This window comes from Benincasa hispida, chromosome 9, assembly GCF_009727055.1.
Source record: "Benincasa hispida cultivar B227 chromosome 9, ASM972705v1, whole genome shotgun sequence".
Lineage (NCBI taxonomy): Eukaryota > Viridiplantae > Streptophyta > Magnoliopsida > Cucurbitales > Cucurbitaceae > Benincasa > Benincasa hispida.
This window is the reverse complement of record NC_052357.1, coordinates 73,566,672-73,591,503: the sequence shown is the minus strand read 5'-3', so window position 1 is coordinate 73,591,503 and position 24,832 is coordinate 73,566,672. Positions and strand designations below refer to the sequence as shown.

At 37.5% G+C, this 24,832-nt stretch overlaps 2 protein-coding genes across 2 annotated transcripts in view; both read left to right on the top strand.

Moving 5' to 3' along the window:
* Positions 1 to 3,249: 3,249 nt before the first annotated feature.
* Positions 3,250 to 3,639, top strand: LOC120084887. The gene has a single exon (XM_039040697.1). It carries the CDS (start codon positions 3,250 to 3,252, stop codon positions 3,637 to 3,639), a length of 390 nt encoding a protein of 129 aa, XP_038896625.1.
* A 16,415-nt stretch (positions 3,640 to 20,054) lies between these two features.
* Positions 20,055 to 24,832, top strand: part of LOC120085327 (mitotic spindle checkpoint protein BUBR1) — a 14,523-nt gene continuing 9,745 nt past the window's right edge. Inside the window, exons 1-7 of the mRNA XM_039041263.1 lie at positions 20,055 to 20,358; positions 20,434 to 20,493; positions 20,816 to 20,960; positions 21,048 to 21,205; positions 24,095 to 24,176; positions 24,327 to 24,390; positions 24,457 to 24,511. Coding sequence (XP_038897191.1) covers positions 20,162 to 20,358; positions 20,434 to 20,493; positions 20,816 to 20,960; positions 21,048 to 21,205; positions 24,095 to 24,176; positions 24,327 to 24,390; positions 24,457 to 24,511 — 761 coding nt within the window. The 5' untranslated portion in view covers positions 20,055 to 20,161. The remainder of the gene's footprint in view (positions 20,359 to 20,433; positions 20,494 to 20,815; positions 20,961 to 21,047; positions 21,206 to 24,094; positions 24,177 to 24,326; positions 24,391 to 24,456; positions 24,512 to 24,832) is intronic.

Sequence of the window (24,832 nt, the reverse complement as noted above, 5' to 3'; positions counted from 1 at the left end):
TGATAGGCACCGGGACATGTTTCAGATGTAAATAGGTAGAGCATACGACAGACCAATGCCCTAGTAGTGGTTCCGGAAGTGTGGGGGGTCCACCCCTGAAGTTCGCATAGGGTAGTTCAAGCGACCCAGCACGAGTCGGTCTATGCTATATAGCCGTGAGGCTAAGCACTTCGGGTAAGTGTCAGTACATCCAATATGGCACAATGCTTAACATTTTTTTACTTCGAGCTCGTCTCACTCTTTCATTTCTATTGGTTTTTAGCATCGCTGTTTAGTTTGGAGCCTTTGGGCATATGTTCGTCAGTGTCCTACATCCGTCGGAGAAATTATGAATAGCGCAGTGAAAAGATAAAACGCATTCAGTTAGAGATAGCAAACCGCACACGTCGATGTGACCTTGATAGTATTAGACATGCCCATTGATGTAATTCTTGATGGATTGGTTGGTTGCCAAACATGCTATATAGATTGTTCTCGTAAGGAGGTAAATTTTTACTCTCCTAGAGAAACCAGCTTTAAGTTCAAAGGGGTCGGGACAATAGTTTTGCTAAGTATTTCAGAGTTAGACCAAGAGATTGTTTAGCCAAGGTGTCTGGAGTATATTGGCTAGCGTAGTTGACACAAGGGAAACCGATGTTGCTCTAACCTTTGAACCAGTGGTGAGAGATTATCCTAATGTATTCCCGGAAGAACTCCCAAGACTGCCTCCGCCAAGGGAGATTGATTTTGCGATTGAACTAGAGCCAGACACTATTCCCATATCCACAGCTCCGTATAGAATGGCACCGGCAGAGTTGAAAGTATTAAAGATGCAATTGTAGGAACTGCTTGATAAAGGATTTATACGACACAGTGTTTCCCCGTGGGGTGCACCAGTATTGTTTGTGAAGAAAAAGGATGGGTCATTACACTTATGTAGAGATTACAAGGAGTTGAATAAGGTGACCATTAAGAATAAATATCCCCTTCCTAGATTCGATGATCTGTTTGACCAGCAATAGGGTGCTACCGTATTCTCCAAGATTGACCTATGGTCAGGTTACCATCAGCTGAGGATCAGGGACAGTGATATTTTGAAGACTGCTTTTCGATCCAGGTATGGGCATTACGACTTCATTGTAATGTCTTTTGGTCTGACCAATGCTACAGCGGTATTTATGGACTTGATGAACCGGGTGTTCAAGGACTTCCTAGATGCCTCTGTAATCGTTTTTATTGATGACATTTTAGTATACTTCAAGACAGAGGCGGAGCATGAGGAACATCTTAGGAAGGTCCTAAGAACACTGCGGGAAAACAAGTTGTATGCAAAGTTTTCTAAGTGCGAATTTTGGCTACGGAAAGTGTCCTTCTTTGGGCACGTGGTGTCGAAAGATGGGGTTTCAGTGGATCCAGCTAAGATTGAAGTCATTACCAATTTGCCCTGCCATACAACGGTCAGTGAGGTACGTAGTTTCCTGGGTTTGGCCAGTTACTATCGTAGGTTTGTAGATAATTTCTCCAGTATGGCCATACCATTAACCGGCCTGACCAAGAAGGGAGCTTCGTTTGTTTGGAGCAAAGCGTGTGAGGATAGTTTTCAGGACCTCAAGCAGAGGTTGGTTTCAGCCCGGGTCCTCACCGTACTAGACAGCTCCGGGAACTTCGTGATTTACAGTGATGCTTCCAAAAATGGTTTGGGTCATGTGCTCATGTAACATGGTAGGGTGGTCTCCTATGCCTCTCGCCAGTTGAAGAACCATGAGCGCAACTATCCTACCCACGACTTGGAATTGGCAGCGGTAGTGTTTGCTCTAAAGATCTGGAGGCACTACTTGTATGGGGAAAAAATCCAAGTGTTCACTGGCCACAAGAGTCTAAAATACTTTTTCACTCAGAAGGAATTAAACATGAGGCAGCGCAGGTGGCTCGAGTTAGTAAAGGATTNAGTGTTCACTGGCCACAAGAGTCTAAAATACTTTTTCACTCAGAAGGAATTAAACATGAGGCAGCGCAGGTGGCTCGAGTTAGTAAAGGATTATGATTGGGAGATCCTCTACCACCCAGGTAAGGCAAATGTGGTAGCCGATGCTCTCGATCGAAAGGTAGCTCATTCGATCGCCTTGATCACTAAGCAGGCTCAACTTTGTAGAGACCTGGAACGAGCAGAGATTGCAGTGGCAGTGGGGGAAGTCACCTTGTAGCTAGCCCAGTTAACAGTGCAACCAACCTTGAGGTAGCGGATTATTGATGCTCAGCAGGGTGATCCTGACTTGGTTCAAAAGTGTTGTCAGGTAGGGTCAGGTCAGGCAAGTGAATTTTCTATATCAGTGGACAAGGGTCTTATGTATCAAGGACGGTTGTGCGTCCCAGCAGTTGATGGCTTGAAAGGGGAACTATTAACAGAAGCTTCTAACTCTCCATTCTCGATGCACCCAAGTAGTACCAAAATGTACCAAGATGTGAAGCAGTATTACTAGTGGCCTAATATGAAAAAGAAGATAGTTGAATATGTCAGTAGATGTTTAGTCTATCAGCAGGTGAAGGCCCCGAAACAAAAGGTAGCAAGCTTGCTACAACCTTTAGATGTGTCAGATTGGAAATAGGAGAGTGTGGCTATGGATTTTATTACGGGGTTACCCAGGACAGCGAAGGGTTTCTCGATGATTTGGGTTGTGATAGATAGACTCACCAAGGTGGCACATTTTATTCCAGGAAAGCCCACGTACGCGGTGAGTAAGTGGGTTTAGTTCTACATGAATGAGATAGTAAGGTTGCATGGTGTGCTAGTGTCAATTGTGTCCAACAGGGACCTCGTTTCACCTCCAATTTTTGGAAGAGCCTCCAGGTGGCTTTAGGGTCATGGTTGAACTTCAGTACAACGTTTCACCAAACTGATGGGCAAACAGAACGTTTGAATCAGACATTGAAGGACACATGTTGCGCTCTTGTGCGTTCGAATTCTCAAGGAGTTGGGACTCCCACTTGCATTTGGTGAAGTTTGCTTACAATAACAGCTACCAGGCTACCATTGGTAGGTTGCCATTTGAAGCTCTTTATGGTAGAGGTTGCAGGCCTGTCGTTTGCTGGAGTAAGGTTGGGGAGAGGAAACTGGTGGGGACTGAGTTAGTGGAGTTAACGAATGAAGCCATGCAGAAAATCAAGGCCAGAATGCTAACAGCATAAAGTAGACAGAAAAGTTACGCAGATGTCAGGCGAAAAGATTTAGAGTTCGAAGCAGGTGACAAGGTGTTCCTAAAAGTGGCACTGATGAAAGGAGTCCTGAGGTTCAGGAAGAAGGGTAAGCTAAGTCCGCGTTTCGTAGGGCCATTTGAGATTTTGGAGCGGATCGGTTCTGTGGCTTACCGTTTGGCCTTGCCACCTTCCCTCTCTGCGGTCCATAATGTATTTCACGTCTCCATGTTGAGGAAGTATTTAACGGACCCATTACATATGGTGGACTTTGAGCCCTTGCAACTGAATAAGAACTTGAGTTATGAGGAAAAGCCTGTGCAAGTTGTGGCCAGGGAGGTGAAAGTTTTGCGCAGCAAGGAAGTGGCACTAGTGAAAGTCTTGTGGCAGAACCATCAGTTTGAGGAAGCTACTTGGGAACGAGAGGACGAGATGAGAGCATTGCACTCAGAGCTTTTCCAGGATTAGAACTTTCGAGGACGAAAGTTTATTAAAGGGGGGAAGAATGTAACGTCCCAAAGATATTCAGTTTGAAAAAAAAAATGAAAAAAGGGAAAAATATTGACTATTTTTAGAAGAAATGTAGGGTTTTAAGTGGTCCAGGGGTGCGTGCCAAGGGATAAAAAAAAAGAGAAAGGGTTTTTTTTTTTCTTATTCTCCTTTCTCTTTCTCTTTCTTCTTCTTCTTCCTCCAGCAGCCGACCCCCCCTCTCTCCTTTTATTTTTTTCTCTTCCCTTTAGTCACCGTGCGCCAGCCCTCACCGTTCACCTTCTCTTCCGTCCGCCACAGCTCTACCCATCGCAGTCCATCAGGCCGTTCCGCGCAAGGCCCGGCCACGCCGCACGAGTCTCTGTTCGTGCCGTCTGCCCATTCCGCATGGGGCCTAGCCGCGGTCGCTCCAGCCGCGATCTGTTCTGTGCCAGCCATCGTCGGACGTTCCTCCGTGTGTCGTCGACCGTGGGTTCCATCTGCGTCGGAGTTTTCTTTTGTTTCCAGCACCATTCTCGTCCGCCGTTCGTCCTCAGCACTGTTAGTGGTCGGTTTGCGACAGTCCGGTAGAGCGTTCTATTGAGGGTGAGTTGTTTTCTTTGTCTTGTTGGTAGCTCACTGGCATTTTGGGGTTCTTGGGCCTAATTTGTTATTGGTTTCAGGAAAACGTGTGTCAGTGAAGGGATTTCTCAAGCGGAGTAAGATCTTGTTTTGGACAGTGAGTTATCCCGAGGTAAGGGGTTTACTGCTGGCCCTAGGATGTTGTTAGGCCTACTATGAAATATTTTATTTCATATATGAAACTGTGATTTGTGTTGAGTTCGATAAGTTAGTTTTGAATTATGCCTGCTGTGATGAATTTGGGTGTAAGAATTAAAGGCTACAGGCTGAAGCGTGGAAATAATGTGTTAAGGTCTGACGTTGGGTACTGATGTATGAGCTGTGTAATGTGTTACATATAATGTGTTAAGGCCTGATGTTGAGTTGGTGTATGATTTATGAGTGGACTGAAACAGTTGATGGAAATATGGGGAACGGTGTTAAAGTTTAACATTGAGTCATGGCCTTGATTGCATATTTATGTTTGATGTGTATTGATGTTTGTAAGCTTATGCCCATATGAGATTTTAGTGACGGTTAATTTACCATTGGGCCATGCATAACGCATGTGTGAGCCTTCGGGCCACACCCTACGTTACTTACGGTATCCTTTTTGGGATCACCACTTGTAATTATGTTGTGACCTTTGAGTCACTACCTATGAAAGCGTGCCTTCGAGTTCGCCCCTTATGCCTATGCCTATGCCTATATTTATGATGTCGTTGTACATTTTTGGTCCAATGGATACACTAATAGGTCACTGAGTAGGCCCAGTAGTGGACCACTTACTGAGTATATTTTTATACTCACCCTTTTCTCTCCCTATTTTTCAGGTAACGACAGACTGGCGAATGACAAAAGAGATTCGTGACCTGGCCATTAGAATGTTTCACTGCTTCCGGATATATATTATGTTTGAAACTCTAGTTTAGAAGTTAGGCATCTTTCAATATTATGCAAAAATATATTAACTTTATTATTTGATTATTTAAATTATTTTCTTTTTTACATTTGTTTTGGTAGAAATTAGGGGTACCCCGACTGGTAAATCATTTTATTTTATCTTGCTTTAGTTATTTATTTTTATTTACTTATGTTTTCTCATCCTTGCTCGTTTGTGAATTATTAAATAAAATTTTTGGCTCTTTAATTTGATGATTTAAAAGACATTGTACTATACATGTATGAAGTAGCGTCCTAGAATACTGTAGGAAACTAGGGTCGATACAGAACAACTCCTTGTTACTATAACTCTCAGTCACCAATGTTCGGTCAAAAAATTATTAAACTTGCTTAACATTTCTTGTAAGTGTAACCTCTCATTTTAGATTCAGAGTTTCGCTCGAATGAGCCAACCGTAGGGAAAAACCAATTAGGACATGAAACTAAGTAATCTTATCCATTGTTGGAGTTTAAATAAAGCGTCATGCAAAAATGACATCCGTAGGGGACACTCAAGGAGCCTCGAGGCCGTGCATGAAACTTTACTTCAAACTAATGAGAGAGACCTAGAGATGTGTTATCACATGTCCCCCTCCCACTCACTATAAACACTTTCTCCATTCACCTTGATATTGATATATACAAACACCATCCGTAAGGGGACACTGAAGGTGCCTCGAGGCTGAGTATAGATCTCACGGTGTGAACTTTTAGGGAGAAATGTGAAAAGGAAAAATGAAGTATCATATAGTCCATTTTCCTCCCACTGGGTGTTTTACCTAAGATTAATTAACTTAGAAAAATCCGACTATTGATTTTAACTAAGTGACTGTTTAATTTGCCAAAATACTACACTTGCTTTGGATAGTTAAATGATTTTGATTAAGGTTTATTAAATACTTTAACAAACTTTAATCAAACATTGCATTCTTGTAACAAACTATCTAATTCACCTTTTCAAGTAAGTTTTCAGGTAGGGGTGTTACATTTCTATCAACTTAAATACTCTAACCTAGACAGAACTAGCCTTAGACAAAAAGTTCCTTATAGATACATTTGTTACCGTTTTAATCTTTTTTAAAAAAATCAATTAAAAGATTAAACTTAAATTTCTAATTTCACTACAAAAGTGATCTTAGGTCTATATGAATCATATTTTTAGACAATTTTAAAAATGATTTTAACCTAAGGTTTGCATGCAAGTATGAATTATTGATTTTAATTTCTAATTCCAATTAGTTATAACAATTATAAACAAATGAAATAAATTAAAATCATACATTGCATGTAATCGACCTACTTAGTAAATTATAACATTTATATGTTACCTAAAGCACTGTCATGCTTCATGCAAATTCATTTCATTACTAACATATACAATAATTATATAATAAGGTAATGAAATAAACTATAACAATCATCTATACATACATTCAACCATATATTATAATACTTTTAATATAAATGATGCATGAATATGTTATTAATGCATGTATGCATATATTATATGATGGATGAGCATGCTATAAAATAAATCATGCAACTAGATATATTATGACATTTATAATATAACATGATGCATGAAATTAAATGCATAACCTGTGGTGGGATTTTATACTATATGACATACATTATGACATATATTAAGAAAGTAAATCATACATCACATGCATAATTTAAAAGCAATTAACAGATCGAGATTGGAAACCTAAAAGAAAAAATAAATCTAACTATTACAAAAAAAAAAAAAAAAAATCCATCCAGTTTGAAACAGGAGAACAAACCTTGAACCGCTCGAACCAGACCCTGAACTGGTCCAGATGAACCCAAAAAACTCGAACGGGAGAACCCACGAACCTAATTGGACCAGTATACCACGAAAACGCGCGAACCAGAGCTGAATTACGTGAATTCTCCGTCTTGAAGCGTCACGTCGCTATGAAGAATTTCTTCTTCTGCTGCATCGCGGCGTCGCAACGCTAGGGCACAGCGTTGCGACGTTGCAGTACAGTCGCCCACTATACTACTTTGAACTCCTTCGAAATTTCACATCGATTGCTCCATAAATTTGGTTGGGAACTTCATGAATGACTTGACAACAAATATTACAGACTTGATCACAAATTAATGCGCAAAAAATATGAGCCCTTACAAGACAATTTTTTTAAAAATGATAAAATTATACTGCCCAATCCCGAAAAATCCATTAATGCAAACCACATTCATCAACCAAAATTCATCATATGAATTATAGAATGTAGAAACCCACCAAAACTGTAAAAAAACATTCTCGAAAATTAAGAATTGGGACGAAAACCAAAAGCTCTTATACCAATTGAAGGATCCCGGTTAAAGGTCCTTGAGCGAAAGCGGATCGTCCCAATTTCCCAATTTTCACAGTATATAGAATTCTGTAGAAGAAGAACAAAATTATGCATTCATAACAAAATTTACAACATGCTCAATAACAAAATACATAAAAATAAAATGGGTTTGAAACCCTTACCTTTGAAGATCTAATCTTCACTGGAAAATCCTCGATCTCCAATTGGGCACCACCGCGAAGGAAACCTTGGTATTTTCTAAGATGAGAACCTAGGAGTTTGTGAGCTCTGACTATTTTGGTAGATAGGATAAATTTTTAGAGAGGAGATGAAGAGAAGAGTCGGTCTCACAGAACTTTTCTGTAAAGAGAATATTTATGTGTCTCACACCTTCTATTTTTCATACACTGCAGAGAATAGAGAACTACCTCCCCACTCACATGTCTGAGAGAGAAAAAGGGGGGGAGGGAGTTGAGTTACAACTCCCTCCCAAAAATAGTTTTTCTAAATAAATTAAATATATATATAACTACCTTATCATATAATATATGTTAAACTATATGTTATATCAAATATAGCATATAACCTATCGTTTCTATATTGTATCAAATACATATAAAATATTTCTATAAATGACAAATTTACACTTTGTAATAATAATTTTAAAATTGTATTTAAAATACTGTGATTGCTCGACCACCGTCTATGGTTTGTAGGGTAATCCTTGGCGGTGGCTGCTACAGTAAAATTCGATGGTTGATGGTGATGTTGCTACCGCATTGGCCAATGGTCGTCGGTGGCTGTTGATATACTTCAAACATCATAAAAATTTATGAGGAATTCTCAATTAAACATTTAAAAACACATTTTCTATAATTAAGATTCAAAGAATTATTTATTTCTCAAACTCATTTTTTGAGTAAATTGTTTTGAGTGGCAGTCAAATATTATCAAATCTTATGAAAATAATTTTTCTCTTCAAAACTAAATAATTGAAAAGGTCATTTAAACACTATTTGAGACACAATTGTATCTTCTAAAATTCTACCAAAGTAAAAATAAACAATAATACTCAATTTTATTTTTTATTTTCCAAAATATATGTATGCGAGAAGATGAAAAACAACTAGAATCAAAATTTGTTAGTATTATTATAATAATCCCTACATTTAAAGACGTAAAAATGTAAAAGATCAAAAATAAAATTAGTGATAATTGATTTAAATATGCAATTAAGGATAAAACTGATACAATAGGTTTTAATCAATTTATGCCGTCTCAAAAATTCACGGATACATCATACCATAGGTTTTAATTAAAGTGCGGAGATTTTGTATGGTTGAATCCAAAAATTGGGTAAAACATGTTAAATGATCTATTTTTTAAAAAAAAAAAAGTCGAATGACCCTTTGCTGACGTCAAATTCGGGTGAAATTACTAAAATATACTTGCACGTACGTGAAAAATGATCTCGCTCTTGCTTTCTGTTGCTCTCTCTATCTCTCACTCTCTCTCTATTACTCTCACTCTATCTCTCTCACTCTCCCTATATCTCTCAATCTCTCTCTTTTTCTCTCATTCTTTCTCGCTCTACTGTTGGATCTACACCAGCACGTAGCTAAAAGGAGCATGATCCATAACCATTCTAATTCATTAATTTTGGTTGAAGAGAAACATGCTAAAAACAGAGTATAATGGGTTTCAAAAACATACCTTGGCCGAACCAACAAAATCTTTATTTCCAGCTGCTAAATCCTCCAAATCCTTGTGTAGACCACTACAAGATCTTCCTTATTATCCTCTTGGTACTCTAGATTGAGTTGTGAGTCTTCAATTATCTCTTACCAATGACTTTTAATTTAAATCCCATTCATATTAGATTTAATTATATGAAACCAATTCATATAATTAATATTTGAATCATATTCAAATAATTATTTTCTCTCAAGAATACTTTATATTATAATGTATCAAATACATTATGTAATTACATCATGTATAATTAAAATTAAATTAATTATATTATATTTAATTAATTCCTTCAATTAATATAAACAATTCAAATTAATCCAAAGACTGATTCTCATTTATTCCTGTTGAGCTACTAAGGGGACCTCATGGACCTGTAGCTTGAAGCTCCATCGGTACGTAAATAATTAATTAAAATTATTTTAATTAAATTATTCACCATTTGTCAACTATCGGGCACTGACAGCTGCGCTATTCGCACTACAGATATATTTATGTGTCCATTGGATATAACCAGTCAACAGTACGATGACCCTTCACAAATTGCTCGTAAGTACATTTGGGCCAAAATTACCATTTTACCCCTATAGTAACATGTAACTCCTTAAGTACCACTGATCCCTCCAATGAACAATAAATCATAGTCCAATTATGATCGAACACCTTTCAGGTCAAGAGAATGTGTGGCGCCACATTGTTCAAACCCCAAAACTAGCCCTTGAAGGAACAATTTATCTACTTATCCCGACGTTGGGGAAAGAGTGAATTCCTTCTTGTGTAGCTATGTTCCCAGCTACCTAATCAGACGAATCCCAAAATGGTAGACTTATTGAGTCGATGATCTAGCCACTTTCACCTATACAAATCAAATGACCACCTTTATAGGTAGGAGTTCACAACTCACTTAGGATTCAGGTTATGTTATCTATGGTTATCCTGGTGAAATGTAAGTCTTTATTATGAACGACGTTATATAATGAGACTGAACATTTCATTGTCTGGTCTTATACAAACTCCTTTGTATAGAATATCCTTGTTCACATGTCTCCACATGACTAATCAAGATCAGATAACTTGTAGCACTTTACAATAATTGTAATATCTACAAAGCGAGCTGTACTCGTAGTGTCACCAGGAGAAGGTATCCAACCTTATCTATCTACTGCAGATAATTTAGGTTATCACTTAAAACATGATCCACTCATATGTCTTTACATACATGTTTAAGCTACAAGATAATCTTGGATCTTAGTTTATTCGGTTGTGGTTAATGCAACTAAAATTGAAATAAAACATCATATATTTTATTAAATAAATAAGATATTTGTACATTACAATTATAAACTATAGAACCCTACGAGATTTAGGGCACCGAACCCAACAACAACCACTTAATCCTTGATAACGCCGTCAACAATTTACTTTTCTGCTACTAAAGCCTCAACCTTCCATTTCAATAGCTCTTAGCAACCATTGCTACTAGCAACTCCCTTTTAGATTATCCCTCCCCATCCATTTGTTTTGGAAAAGATTCCCATGCTAAAGTTGAGCTTCTCAATTGACACCTTATGCAATTTCTTCCACCGACACATAATAAGGTCCAAAGTCCCAAGTAGAAACTAGATAGCTTATACCAATTCTATAGGCTCACAAACACCAAATTCTTATCTGAGAAGGTCAAACCAAACTTATATACTTGTGATCTCAAATCATTAATTTCCCTTACCTTTCCAAAATAATAAAATCTTTCCTATGTACTTTTATTTTCCTTGTACTTATCTTTGTTAAGACTAATTTGTCCAAATGTGCTTTTCCTTTTTCCAAGTGTGATAAAATCCATACTAAGTGTAACTCACCTAAACTCCTTTATAATTCTTGCTTTCCAACTCAAAGTTTCCATCTTGCATAGAATTCACCTTCATCACTTATTTTTGCTTTAAACTCTGAAAGCCTTTCTCTTAGTCCAATCAATCAATTCAAACCTTCTCATCCTAACAATGACATGAGTATGACTCACAATAATAAGATGTAACTTCTCAATTAAAAAGCCACAATACTTTTCCACTTCAAGTCTTGGATACTTTGTTTAGTCCATCCATCTTAACTTCACAAGAGTGATTATAACATATCAAAAACTTCACTCAAAAGCCAACAACTTCAATAATTAGCAACCTAAAACTTGGGTCTCTTAAAATACTTTTTTTTCTTTTCCATGATTAAGACAACTACCTTAATTTCAATGTAAGCACATACTTCATTGCGACAAAGTTTCTTTTAGCACCACCACTTTCACTTTCTACTAAAACGTACCACAATTTCTTTAATCAATTCTCATATAGACGTGCAACTTTGTTTTCTTGCTTAAACAAGTACATATTTTTTGTCTTCACGACCATAATATCGAATAATTTTATCACACCTTAAGATATTTAAACTAAAATATATATACCTTTCTAAAAATCCTTCAATGAGATAAACTAGTGACAAGTGGCCTCATAAATTTTTTTTCCATGTGTCCTAGCTGAACAATAATCTCATACTAGCTTCTTTCAAGTCGTTAAACGGTCAATTAGAACATAATTAGGGCATAAACTAAACAAATATTTTTATACACAACTTTCATAAAAACTTTACTTATAAAACATACCTGGCGATGATGAAAAAACTGTTAATGAGCCATAAGGGACATTTTGGACTTACGATGTAAGTCAATCGACAAACCTAAAACTTACGCTCTTATACCAACTGTAATGACTCGACTCTCTAAGATGGGTAAAGGACCGTTACTACATGCATGCATAAACCTCAAAATGACTTTTTCGTAAAATCTATCTGAATCCAATAAAGTTTCATAGAATGAATTTCTAACAATAAATCCTAAAGAAAATAATTTCACTATTCAAGACTGTTGGGATTGGTGTCCTAATTCTCCTGAAATCTCGTAGTTTGTAAACTGTACACATTGTTATGAATAAAATAAGAGTTATTTTATTTTGCATTTACTCATATCCAATAAATAAAGCTCTATGGTTATTGTATGTAAACTTTGAAGGATCTCATACCGAGAGTTTCATGAGCGTGTTCAGATCGCTCCGATTTCACAATGACCGAAACACAAAAGATATACATTCAACACTAACAGTTATGCATATAATTCTAATTATTGGCATGCTCAGAACACAATAAATAACAGGGAAAGGGTTCATACCAGTTGAAGAATCTCTTCGAACTTCTGAACCCATTGCAGCGAAAACCCTCCAACAGATCTACCAACACCCGGTGGGTATGTCGACTGCAATAGCACGATCAGTACGAACACAAACACTGCAGCGGGGATGACACCACCACTAATGAAACCTGGGTATCCTCGGAGTGAAAACCCAAAGAGTGGGCTTTGGTGAGTTTGGTAAAGGACGGAGGACAACGCGTCGTGTAGACGATAAGCAAGTGGGACATAAAACTATGCTATCGTATAGCGAAAGTGCTTATCGTATAGAAGAGCTACACGATCGTGTATGAAAAGCTGAACAATCGTTTAGGAAAAAAGTATACGACCGTTTTGAGAAATCGTGAGGTAGGCGATCGTTTAGACGGAAGAGCTTTTATCCTATAGGCTCTCGCGATCGTTTTCACGAATTCTTTTGGGCGGACAAAATTATGAATGCTCGACATTGAAAAATGAAAAAACTTTTCATTTTTATTCCGCCGGTTACCTTAACCAGCACTGCCCACTACCCACGTCCGAACGTGGAAGAATTGGTTAATTATCATATAATTAATTAATTAATTAATATAATCATATTATATTTATATCCTATAGGTTGATATCACATATCTACTATAGTATTTTTCTCCTCTACTTGATATAAATCATATTTATATCTAATTTCCTTCAAATTAATGTATCTCATACATTTAGCCAATTATATCATATATAATTGAACTTCCTCTTGTCAATTTGAACATTTCAAATTAACCCTAACACTGGTTCTCGACTTTATCCAAGTTACCCAGGTGACCTAATGAACCTATGGCTCAAAGCTCCAACGGTACGTGAATAGCTGACTAAACTCTTTAGCCACGAGATCCACCATCCGTTAACTGTCAGTGTTCACTAAAGACCAATAGCTGAACTCTTCTTACCACAGAATATATTCTGTGTTCATCGGATATCCAATCATGAGTACGATACCCTTCACAGATGCTCGTAAGTACAGCTGGGCCAATTTATAGTTTTTCCCTTGTAGTACATCTCACTCCTTAAGTACCATTGATTCCTCTGATGAACAATACAGCATAGTCCAACTATGTGTGAACACCTCTCGGGCCAAGAGAAGGTGTGTGGCGCCACATCATTCAAGCCCCGGAATCAGCCCTTAAGGGAGCCATCTATCTACTTACCCCTGCCTCGGGGAAGGATTGAATTCCATCTTGTGTAGTTGAGTTCCCAACTCTTAAATCAGACGAATCCCCAAAATGGTAGGTTTGAATCGACGACCTGGCCACTTGCACCCATACAATTCAAAGAACCACCCTCAATGGCAGGAATTCCCAACTCACTCAGGATGGAGGTCATGTTACCTATGGTCATCCTAGTGAAGTGAAGTCTCTGCCATGAACGGTGTTATATAACGAGACATTAGCACTTCGTGGTCAAGTCTTATACAAACTCTTTGTATAGGACGCCCCCGCTCACATGTCCCTAACACTAATGATCAGAATCAAACCATCTATGACAAGTCACAACACTTGTGACCATTCCACAAAGCAGGCCGCATCCGTAGCATTACCAAGATAAGGTTTCCCTCCTTTATCCATTTACTACATACCATTTTGGTTATCACTCAAGACATGATCCACTTGTATGTCACCACATACATGCTTGAGTCGCATACAGATAACTAGGGATTTCATGTTTATTGGTTTGTGGTAAAGCAAATAAAATAATTAACCGAGAAAAATACAAGTTGTGAAGTAAATATCATATATTAATAACACAAGTGTTCGTACATACAGTTTACAAACTACAGGACACGAGACTTTAGAGCATCAACCCCAACAAACTTAATCATGTGTATGAGATATACAGTGGATCATGCCTTAAGTGATAACTTAAAAAGGTCTATAGTATAAGAATTAATGAGGGATACCTGATCCTGGTGACATTACGGATATAGCCTACTTTGTAGAGGATTACAAGTGTTGTGAACTACTACAGATGGTAGATCTTGACCATTCATGTGGAGACATACGAGTGGGGGTGTCCTATACAAAGAATTTGTATAAGACTGAACCACGAGATGATTCGTCTCTTTATATAATGTTATTGAAACTTGAGACTTGCATCTCACCTAAACGATCATAGGTGACATGACCTTAATCCTGAGTGTTTTGGAAACTCCAACCTTTGAGGGTGATCCTTTGAATAGTATGGGTGAGAGTGGCCAGATTGTCAACTCAACAAGCTTACTTTTTTGGGGTTTTGTCTGATTTGGGAGCTGGGAACTCAGTTACACAAGATGGAATTCACTTCTTCCCTGAAGCAGAGGTAAGTAGATAGATTGCTTCCTTAAAGGTTGATTTCGAGTCTTGAATATAGTGGCCACAACTTCTCTTTGGAAGAGAGGACTCAGTCATAATAGGACTATGGCTTATGTTCATTAGAGGGATTTGGTAATTAAGGAGTTAGATGTAACTACAGGGGTATAACGATTATTGGCCGAGCTATACTTATGAGCGATCTGTGGAGGGTTATCGCATTGTTGATTGGTTGATATGAACACAAAATATATATGTAATGAGAAGAGTGCAGTTGTCGATCTTTAGTGGAGTGTCTGACAGTTAATGGATGGTGGATCTCGTGGCTAAAGAGTTTAGTTAGCTATTCACGTACCATTGGAGCTTCAAGCTATAGGTCCATAAGGTTCCCCTTGGTAGCTCAATGGATTCAAGTTGAGAATCAGATCTTGGTGTTGATTTGAAATGTTCAAATTTGGCAAGAGAAAATTTGATTTATATTGATATGATCAGGTGTGATGCTGAGATCAATTTAGTTGATGATTAATGTAATGAGATTTACATTAAGTACCATAAAATAGAAAAAGAGCTATGGTTTATATGTTTCATGAGATGAAATATTAAAATTATAGGTTATAAATATAATATGGTAAGTTGGTTATCATATATATTTATAATAATATTAATTAATGGATAATTATATCTTTTTCTCTGATAACCAATTGAGTGGGAGGTTATTGGTGGTTTTATGGTAACCGTGAGATAAAAGGAAAAATGTTTTCCTAAATTTAGGAGAATTGCTATTCTCAGAAAGACACTCACGGATTGCTGTCGAGTGGAATTGTTTCACTAAACGATAGCTGCAAGGGAGACTAAACGATCGTGGAGTGTTACTATATGATAGTTTACTCAGCTGGTCGTAGCTAAACGATCGCAGGGCATTTTCTATATGATAGGCTGCCTTCTTCTACACGATTGAGCATTCGTCTATACGGTAGACTCTTTTCATCTCCCACTTGCTCAATCGTCTACACGATTGTTATTCCTTCGATCTCTTCCTCTAACTAAGTCCACACAGAGCCCACACTTCTGGATTCTACACCGAGAATACCAAGGTAACCATCGTGGTGGTGTCCTCACTCAACTCGACTGAGTTTAAGGTTTTGAAGGCCGTTCATTGTGTGTTCTTGCTGTTCATGTGGTGGTTGTTGTTGACCGTGCTGTGTTGAGGTCGTTGTATTCGAGCGTTCGTGTATTGCTGTCTTGGAGACTGAATGAGCATTTGTGATCAAGGGATTATAAAGAATGAGTCTTCAAAGGTACGTATACTTTATCCTTTGATCTCTTCTGAAAGCACGTTGTAATTTCGTATTGTGCATGACCTGTAAGTTTCCGTTTCTCGACTGTAATTGTGTATGTTAAATTTCGAATGGAATTTAGAACGATCATTCCGCTGCTCATGAAAATTCTCATGTCTGATTTCCTTCACAAGGCACCCCTTAAAACTAACTGGAAAACAAATTAAATAAATATCTGGATAAATCAATCAAGGATTTAAATGTTTAACTTTTAAATTAAAACATAAAAAGATGAGAGTAATAAAACATAGGCGGAAACATTTGACAAGTCTCAATGGCTCGGTCACGGATTCTTCTTGTCATTCGTTGTCCTATCCTTTCCTTTACCTAAAAAAAACGTAGATTGAAGAGCAAGTATAAAAATACCCGTAAGTGACCCACTATTGGGTCCACTAGATGTACACGTTAGCCATCCTATCGAGACAAAGGTGTACATCCCAAACATAGGCATAGGTATAGGCATAAGAGGCAAACCCAAAGGCACACTTTCATAGGAAGTGATTCCAAAGAGTCACAATAACATAAACGTAGGTGGTGATCCTATGAAGACGTCGAACATACATAGTACGATAAAAATGCTAATAGTCACCATTAGTTTAACATGCAATATATAACGTCCAATTCCATTTCCAGCCATAACATTTTATAATAATCATAGTAACATAACTCATGAGTTTCTAGAACTGGCTCAATAGTTCATGCATCAGTCAATCATGACATAACATACCATCCCAATAGACACATGCTTTTTCAGTGTATTTACAATCTTAACCTCTATTTGGGGTTCGAAGGCAAACCGGTAGTAAATCACTTACTTGATACTAAGCCTAAGCAAACTAGAAATCCAAACCTTTCTTTCTCTTGAGTAAAATTCTTGAATTGGCCCCTAAAACATTAACCAAATTTAATTTCCACATCAGGACCTAATTCAATCACAAAACTAACCAAAATACATAAGAACAATTTACTTAAGGTATGCCTTAATGCAAAACCCCCTTGAAACCTCAATTAAGTAATCCAACCTGTACACAGACCATAATCAAACATTATGCTCTTAATTTACAGCACTTTTAATGCTTTAAATGGCCAAGGAACCTCAAATACTTACCTAAACCTTAATGAATTCAAACTCGAACTTGCTAGACAACACACTATTATCCTCTAAAATCTAAATCTAACATTAACAATGAGTTTGCACCAAGAATCAATGGGTATTTATGAACTCCAAGCAAAACCCACAAAACTCACCCTAAATAATGTCGAACAACTTTAATCTTGTCGGACAGCACCTCAAAAGTCTCTGTAACACCAATCTAGCATCCAAGTAAATTAAAACCCAAGGAAAAACTAGATGGGCCATCCATGAATCTCCAAGAAACCCCACAAATCACCAATAAAACTTACCCAAAACAAAATCTGGCGAGTGGCGGTGGAACGAAACGGTCGATAGAGTAGTATGGATGATGTGATTCACAGGATTAACGGCTTCGCCAAGGCTCAAATCAATAGAAAATTTAGGTATTTGTACCCTGTCGAAGTAAGGAACCATGACATATATGTTTGGAATAGATTTCATTTTGAGAGGGTTGAAAAAGCACTATCTCGTTGAAAGATTCTATATATCTGCTCTTTCTCAAGGCATTTATTTAGACAAATACTCCGTTTTTTCCTCTTTTCGGATGACAAATATTTTTTAGAATATGGAGTGTGACAACTCGCGATTCTGGACGTGAGGATTGGTGCTTTGATGGACAAAGAGAGAGACAGGGCGCGTCAACGAAGGCTAACCGATCGGAGAGAAGGAGACGACGTGACCGACTGCAGACCCACGTGAAGAGGAGAACGTTGGAGGCTCGGGAACTTGAAGAACATTGGTTAACCCCCTTTTGTTTCACACGTACAAGAGAAAGAGGGGGCTGGGGGTTCTTTTGGATTTTTTGTACGGATGGCCTCATTTGGGAGGCCTAAATGAAAAATGGCCTCCTGTAGAGAAAATAAGAGAAAACGGCCTTCTGCTTACGTTATAAACATGTGATTTTACCGATTCTCCCCTGAGATACACCCCTTGCGCTTGCCAATACGAATTTACTCGATCCTCGATGGCTCGTCACACATTCCTCAATGCATGATCATTCGATACCCAACTTCATGGTCACTCGATATGGCTACAATCGACACATGTATACTCGATCATATCAACGTCATACTTGATGCTCGATTACTTTATACTCGATTATTTTGAATTCATAACCTGTTTGAAGGTCACTCTATACCCAACTTCATGGTCACTCGATATGGCTACAATCGATACGTGTATACTCGATCATATCAACGTCATACTCAATGCTCGATTACTTTATACTCGATTATTTTGAATTCAAAACCCGTTTGAAGGTGTTTGAAGTCCATTGTTTCACCACTTCCCACGAGCTCAGACTATTCTCTCTGTTCATCCGATTATAAATCCTTCGACGATGACACCTCACACTCGAAACTCCACTATCTCTACATCAGGTAACATTCTTCTCCTTGTTTGTAGTTTAACTCGACTATCATCAGGTTACATTCTTCTCTTTTTTTGTATTTTGGCATCATTCACTCAAAACTCGACTTTCTTTGCATCATGTTCTTTGATAGGATGAAGTGTAAAGTAATCGAGCATCGAGTATGATGTTGATATGATCGAGTATACACATGTCGATTGCAGCCGTATCAAGTGACCTTTAAATGGGTTATGAATTCAAAATAATCGAGTATAAAGTAATCGAGCATTGAGTATGACATTGATATGATCGAGTGTATATGTGTCGATTGCAACCGTATCGAGTGACCATGAAGCTGAGTATCGAGTGACTGTGCATTGAGGAACGTGTGACGAGCCATCGAGTAACATGTGACGAGCCATCGAGGATCGAGTAAATTTGTATTGGCAGGCGCGAGGAGTGCATCTCAAGGGTGAATCGGTAAAATCACATCCTTATGACGTAAGCAGAAGACCACTTTCCATTACTTTCTCTACAGAAGATCATTTTTCATTTGGGCCTCCGAAATGAGGCCATCTGTACAAAAAATAAAGTTCTATTATCGTTCTTTCTTTAAAAGAAAAACCCTAAATATGTACATTTATAATAAACCCTTTAATCTGAACCCTAATTGGATTCTAATTTGAAATTAATTCCAGAATTTTAAATCTCAAAATTCCAAATCTTTTGAAATTAAAATGCAAACTTTCCAAATCTCCTCAAATATTTCAAACTCAAACCACCAACTGAATTAAATCAAATTTTTTAATATTGAATGCCTAATTTAAATTGGATTATCTTAGTCTCAATTATTCAATTTTAGTCTCAACACTCAACACATACCTAAATAATTTAAGATAATTAAAAATTACCTAAAAATTTGGGTTTTCACATTTGTATAAATAGTTTCCCATTATTTTCTTATTTATGGAAATCCCAAATAAATTATATAATACAACATAAATCATATTAAAGATAAATTAATAATACTCTATTGTCAACTAAATACCAGTGAGTAACTACAATTATGATTTATAAATATATAGTATTGAATACATTTTAAAAAATTATTTAAATTATAATTCAATTTATAAATTACTATCCAACACATACTTAAAAATATGAATATAACTCTATTTTTTATCGTGTTTCAAATTTTCGTTTTCAATTTTTCTACCAAACAAGTCGATATGCCGATAAAAAAACTTAACCAAATAAAAACTAAATCATCATGATGAACCAGCAGCCTAGCCCCTGCTTCGTGCATGCGACTACGCGAACTCCTTCGTAATATTGGGTCGGGCTTTTACGAATCCTTAGTCTTAGGCCCAATCCACTCAGCCCATTTACCTACCTGGATTTAAACAAAGGGGAGACTCGACTGTTGGAGATTCGAAATTTGAAAATTGAAATTCTTGGAGCGTTGTAGCATCTGAGAGTGAAACCTGGTTAGCAGTGACTGCGAGGAGATAGAGGAAAAGCAACAGCCATGGAAGACGCTAGGTTACAGGAATTGGACCCAGAAACCGAGTTCCTTTTCTCCAAGCGTAAGACTCAGAACGACTGGGAACTCTTCAAAGAGAACGTCAGACCACTGAAGAGGGGTCGCAATGTCAGCATCTTGAACAATGCCCTCAAATCCCATACCGATAATCATATCAAGAAATCTCTCCTTGAAAATCGAAGGTTTTCAGCTATCTGTTTCTCCTTTACGCCCATGTTACTCGTGCCCTTTTCTTTATCTGTTCATCATTCTTTCAGGAAATTGATTGAGGCTATAGACACTTACGAAGGCGACGATCCCCTGCAGCCATGGCTCGAGTGAGTGGCTGTCTAGTTTATCTATTTTTCACGTATAACTTTCAGATCTTCGTTTGACCCTACCAGATACTGAGAGTTCTCATTTTGAAAAGAACCGTTAAGATTTATTCATATTCATTCTGTTTCTTCTACTTCTTTTTTATTTTTTAACGGCTCATGAGATACCGATCCACGAACTGCTAACGAATATATTGGACATTCACCTCTCGAATTTTTCCTAACCTCTGATTTGCTAAACTAATTGAAATTTGCATCTCATTCTTGTTCGAGCATTATATTCTGGTTCCCTCGTGTTTTTTACACACAAAACCTACTTGTTAAGGTGTATTAAATGGGTTCAAGAAGCATATCCAGCTGGTGGTGATTTCTCCGGACTTGTTTTGATATACGAACATTGTGTGCGGACTTTTTGGCATTCAGATCGCTACAAGGAAGATCTCCGTTATTTGAAAGTGTGGCTGGATTATGTGAGCCTGATCCCTTTTTCTATTCCTCTTTTTTCACTACTATATTCGAACTTGGGGTCTTTGCTGATTGATGACTAAATGCTGCAGGCTGAAAATTGTTTCGACGCTGAAGTCATATTCAATTTTCTGCATGCAAATGTAATTGGGACGACACATTCTGCATATTACATATCGTATGCTCTGCATTTGGAGTCTAAGGCTAAAACAAAGGCTGCAAACGACATATTTAATCTTGGTATTTCAAGGTGAGTTTCAATTTGGTATCTTTGGAATTTCTTATTGAATTGGATCATAATTCTTTCTTGTTTATTCGGCTGCCTAGATTAATTGGTACACTAAGCCAAGAACAAGTTAGCGTGTGTTTTTCTGATTGAGAAAAAAATGTGCTGTAAAATTCTGAGCTCTTGGCATTTAAAAAAAAAAAAAAATTAACGGACATACAAAAACCAAGCACGCATAAAAGGGAACTCCCTTTACAAGAAAGGACTCTAGCTATATAAAATCATATCAATAGAATAATAACAAAAAACCTTTGAAATCGAAGCCCAATGGAAAACATGAAAGTGAACAAGGGACCATAATTCTCTAGAATCTCTCTCAACCTCTCTAAATAACCTGCTATTCCTTTCACCCCACAACACCTAAATAACAGCAAAAATGCTACCAAGTTAGAGAAAATGACCTCTCTCCCCAAACAGTAGATTGAGGAAGAACTCCTTGATCATATCCTTGACATCTCTATGACGAGCACACATCATGCCAAACATCTGGAAATAAAAAGAGCACCAGACATAGTCCGTGAACTCACATATGGTCCAAGTCTTTCTCTGCCTTTCGACAAAGAATACAACAAAAAAGTCCAATCAACAATGACATCTTCCTTACAAGCCTATCCAACATGCTAATACGACCATGAAGAACCTGCAAAGTGAAAAATCTCACATTTCTAGGAACCTTAGTCCTCCACAGTGACAAAAAGACTCACTCACCAAAAGGAGAAGGATCAACCAAACACTAGAAGAAAGGCTTACACGAGGGCCTTTCCAAAGGATTGGGGCTCCAAACTCTAACATCTCTCCTCCCAAGACGAAAGGGGTGGCTCTTAAGAAGAGAAAGGAGAGCAACCACATCCGTTGTTTTCCTATTGGAAAGAGCACAACGGAACCCGAAGGAAAATGAGCAAGAGCTCTCTGTCCACACTAGAAAATTAGTCACAAAAGGATTTTAAAAAGAAAATAAATGATACAACTGGGGAAATAACCTACAGAGAGGTCTCTTCCCCACCCACCGATCTTTCTAAAAATATGTCTCTCTCCTTTCCCCCACCACACATTGGACCCAAAGAACAAAAGCAGAGAGCTTTTTTGAAATGTCTTTCTAAAAATTTCAGTAAGTGCCTTTAGCGAACTGCTCGAAAGTATACGGGCCATGTTTACCAACAATAATCTTACGCCATAGAAAATTGGGCTCAGAGGAAAAGCATCACAACCATTTGGCTAAAAAAGCTTTGTTACAAATCCTAAGGTTCCCAATTTCTAAACCCCCCAAAGAAACCAGTTTTTCAATAACCTCCCATCTAATTAAGTGTGAGTCTTTTTCCCTTTTCCTTCATATATCCCTTCCCAAAGGAAGTTAGCATCAATCTCTTCAAACGCTTACACACCTCACCCGGGGATCTAAAGCAAGAAAATAAATAAACTCAAATGCCACTCAAGACGAACTTAATCAGGGTAAGACGACCCCGCTTTAGAAAATAAACTCTTCTTCCAAGAGGCTAATCTACTACGAACTTTGTCCACCTTGGGATCCCACAAGGAAACACACTTTGGATTACTCCCGAGAGGAAGGCCAAGGTAAGAAGAGGGAAGGCTCCCAACCTCATAACCAATCAACTTAGTCCACCTTCTAATCTTATCCCCCTCACTATTGATATCCAAGACACAACACTTCCCCCTGTTAATCTTCAATCCCCACATCTCCTCAAAGAAGGTAAGAACGTGATTCAACATCAAGAACAAATTAACATTACTAAAGCAAAAGAAAAGAGTCATTAACAAATTGGAGATGGGAAAGGGCCACCCTATTCTTACCCACCTCCAAGGGCTCAATGACATTACCTATGATACACTTACTCACCATTCTACTGAGGACGACCACTACAAGGAGAAAAAGAAAGAGAGAAAGAGGCTTGCCTCAGACCTCTCGACATCGTCACTTTATCCCTAGAGCTTCCGTTGATTAGAAAGGAGTAGCTCACATTCTTCAGGCATCCCCACATCCACATATGCCACTTATAACCAAAACCTTTCCTATCCAAAACCTAATCCAGGAAGTTCCAATCCATGTGATCATAAGCTTTTTCAAAATCGATCTTAAAAAGCACCCCTTCCTTCTTTCTAGCTCTATAGTCCTCAATTGCCTCATTAGCAATAGGGGCTTGATCCAAAATTTGCCTCTATGCCACAATAGCCCCTTGCGGTTCCAAGATAGTCGATGGAAGCACCCAATTTAGTCTATTTGCCAACACTTTTGCAAGAATTTTGTACACAGTCGTAATAAGACTAATCGGTTTAAAGTCCTTAACCCTAGTCACTGTTCCTTCTTTGGGATCAAACAACATAGGTTTCTGATAAGGACTATTCAAGATCCCCCTTTCTTAAGCATCTTATTGCATGTATAAACTGAAAGTGACAAAAAAAAAGTGGGATTTTTATAAGATAATAACCATTACAGTACCAATACTTCTATGCATTAGTTTTGATACTGGGTTTGCTAACAATTTATTTATGTTTGATTCATACTTTTGTGCGGTTAATTTAGTGGAAGAAGTGAGATTGTATCTTTCTATGGTAGATTTGGCTCGTTTGGTTTGAACCAAACATAATATATAAACAAGATAGAAGTTAGTTGTTGTTTCCTTCCTTCTTTCCTTTTTCCCCTCCAATAATGCCATGATGGTTTTGATTCCAAAAAATTAATATGGATGAATTGCTGTATTTTTGTTTTGAGATATTACGTCTTAGCTTGTATTTCTTCCATTACAAAAATAGTTAACTCCCTTTATAATTTCTTTAAAAAATTTCATTACCATGCATTTTCTGGTACAGTTGTAATTTAACTCTTTTGATGTGTAGGAATGCTCAACCGATAGATAAATTGAAGGATGCTTATAGAATGTTTCTTACACGCTCAATGCAAAGACCAAAAGCAGCTGAAGTAAGCAAGTTTTTGGATAGAATTTAGCACAATTCATTTTACCACTAACCGAACTTACATGTTGGATCATTATAAAACTCAGATATATTTAACTATTTAGGTATAATGTAGATCAATCATTTGACTATTCAGTGTACCTGTTTTGTATAGGAGTCGGTGGAAAAATGCTTACCAGTTCGTAGCTTTGGAACTGTACTTTCCAATCCTGAGCACCGTACGTTCAATTGCCTTTATTTTCATTCTAAAAGTTTTCACTGTCTTAGGCATTCATCTGTTGCAGGGCTGCATACAATGGGCAATTTCCAGCCGTCCAGGAAAAACATGAAACCAGAAAGGTGAGTTGTAACAACCCCACTTTCTAGGACTACTAAAAAGAGAATCGCTACTGCATGCATGCATAAATATTCTCAGCGAAGAAAATAAAGTAAATTAAAGAAAATAATCATAATCTTAATCTGCATTAAATATATGAAAAAAATGTTCTAACATATCTCAAAATCTTAAATTGTTCAACCCGGGCATCCTTTTTAACAAGAAACAATTTATATAAAAAAAAAGAATAAATAAATAGATAAATAAATTAATTAAATTATGATAAATCCATGAATGGATAAAAACACAACATGCGAAAATATAAACAGTCAAATGCGGAAGCG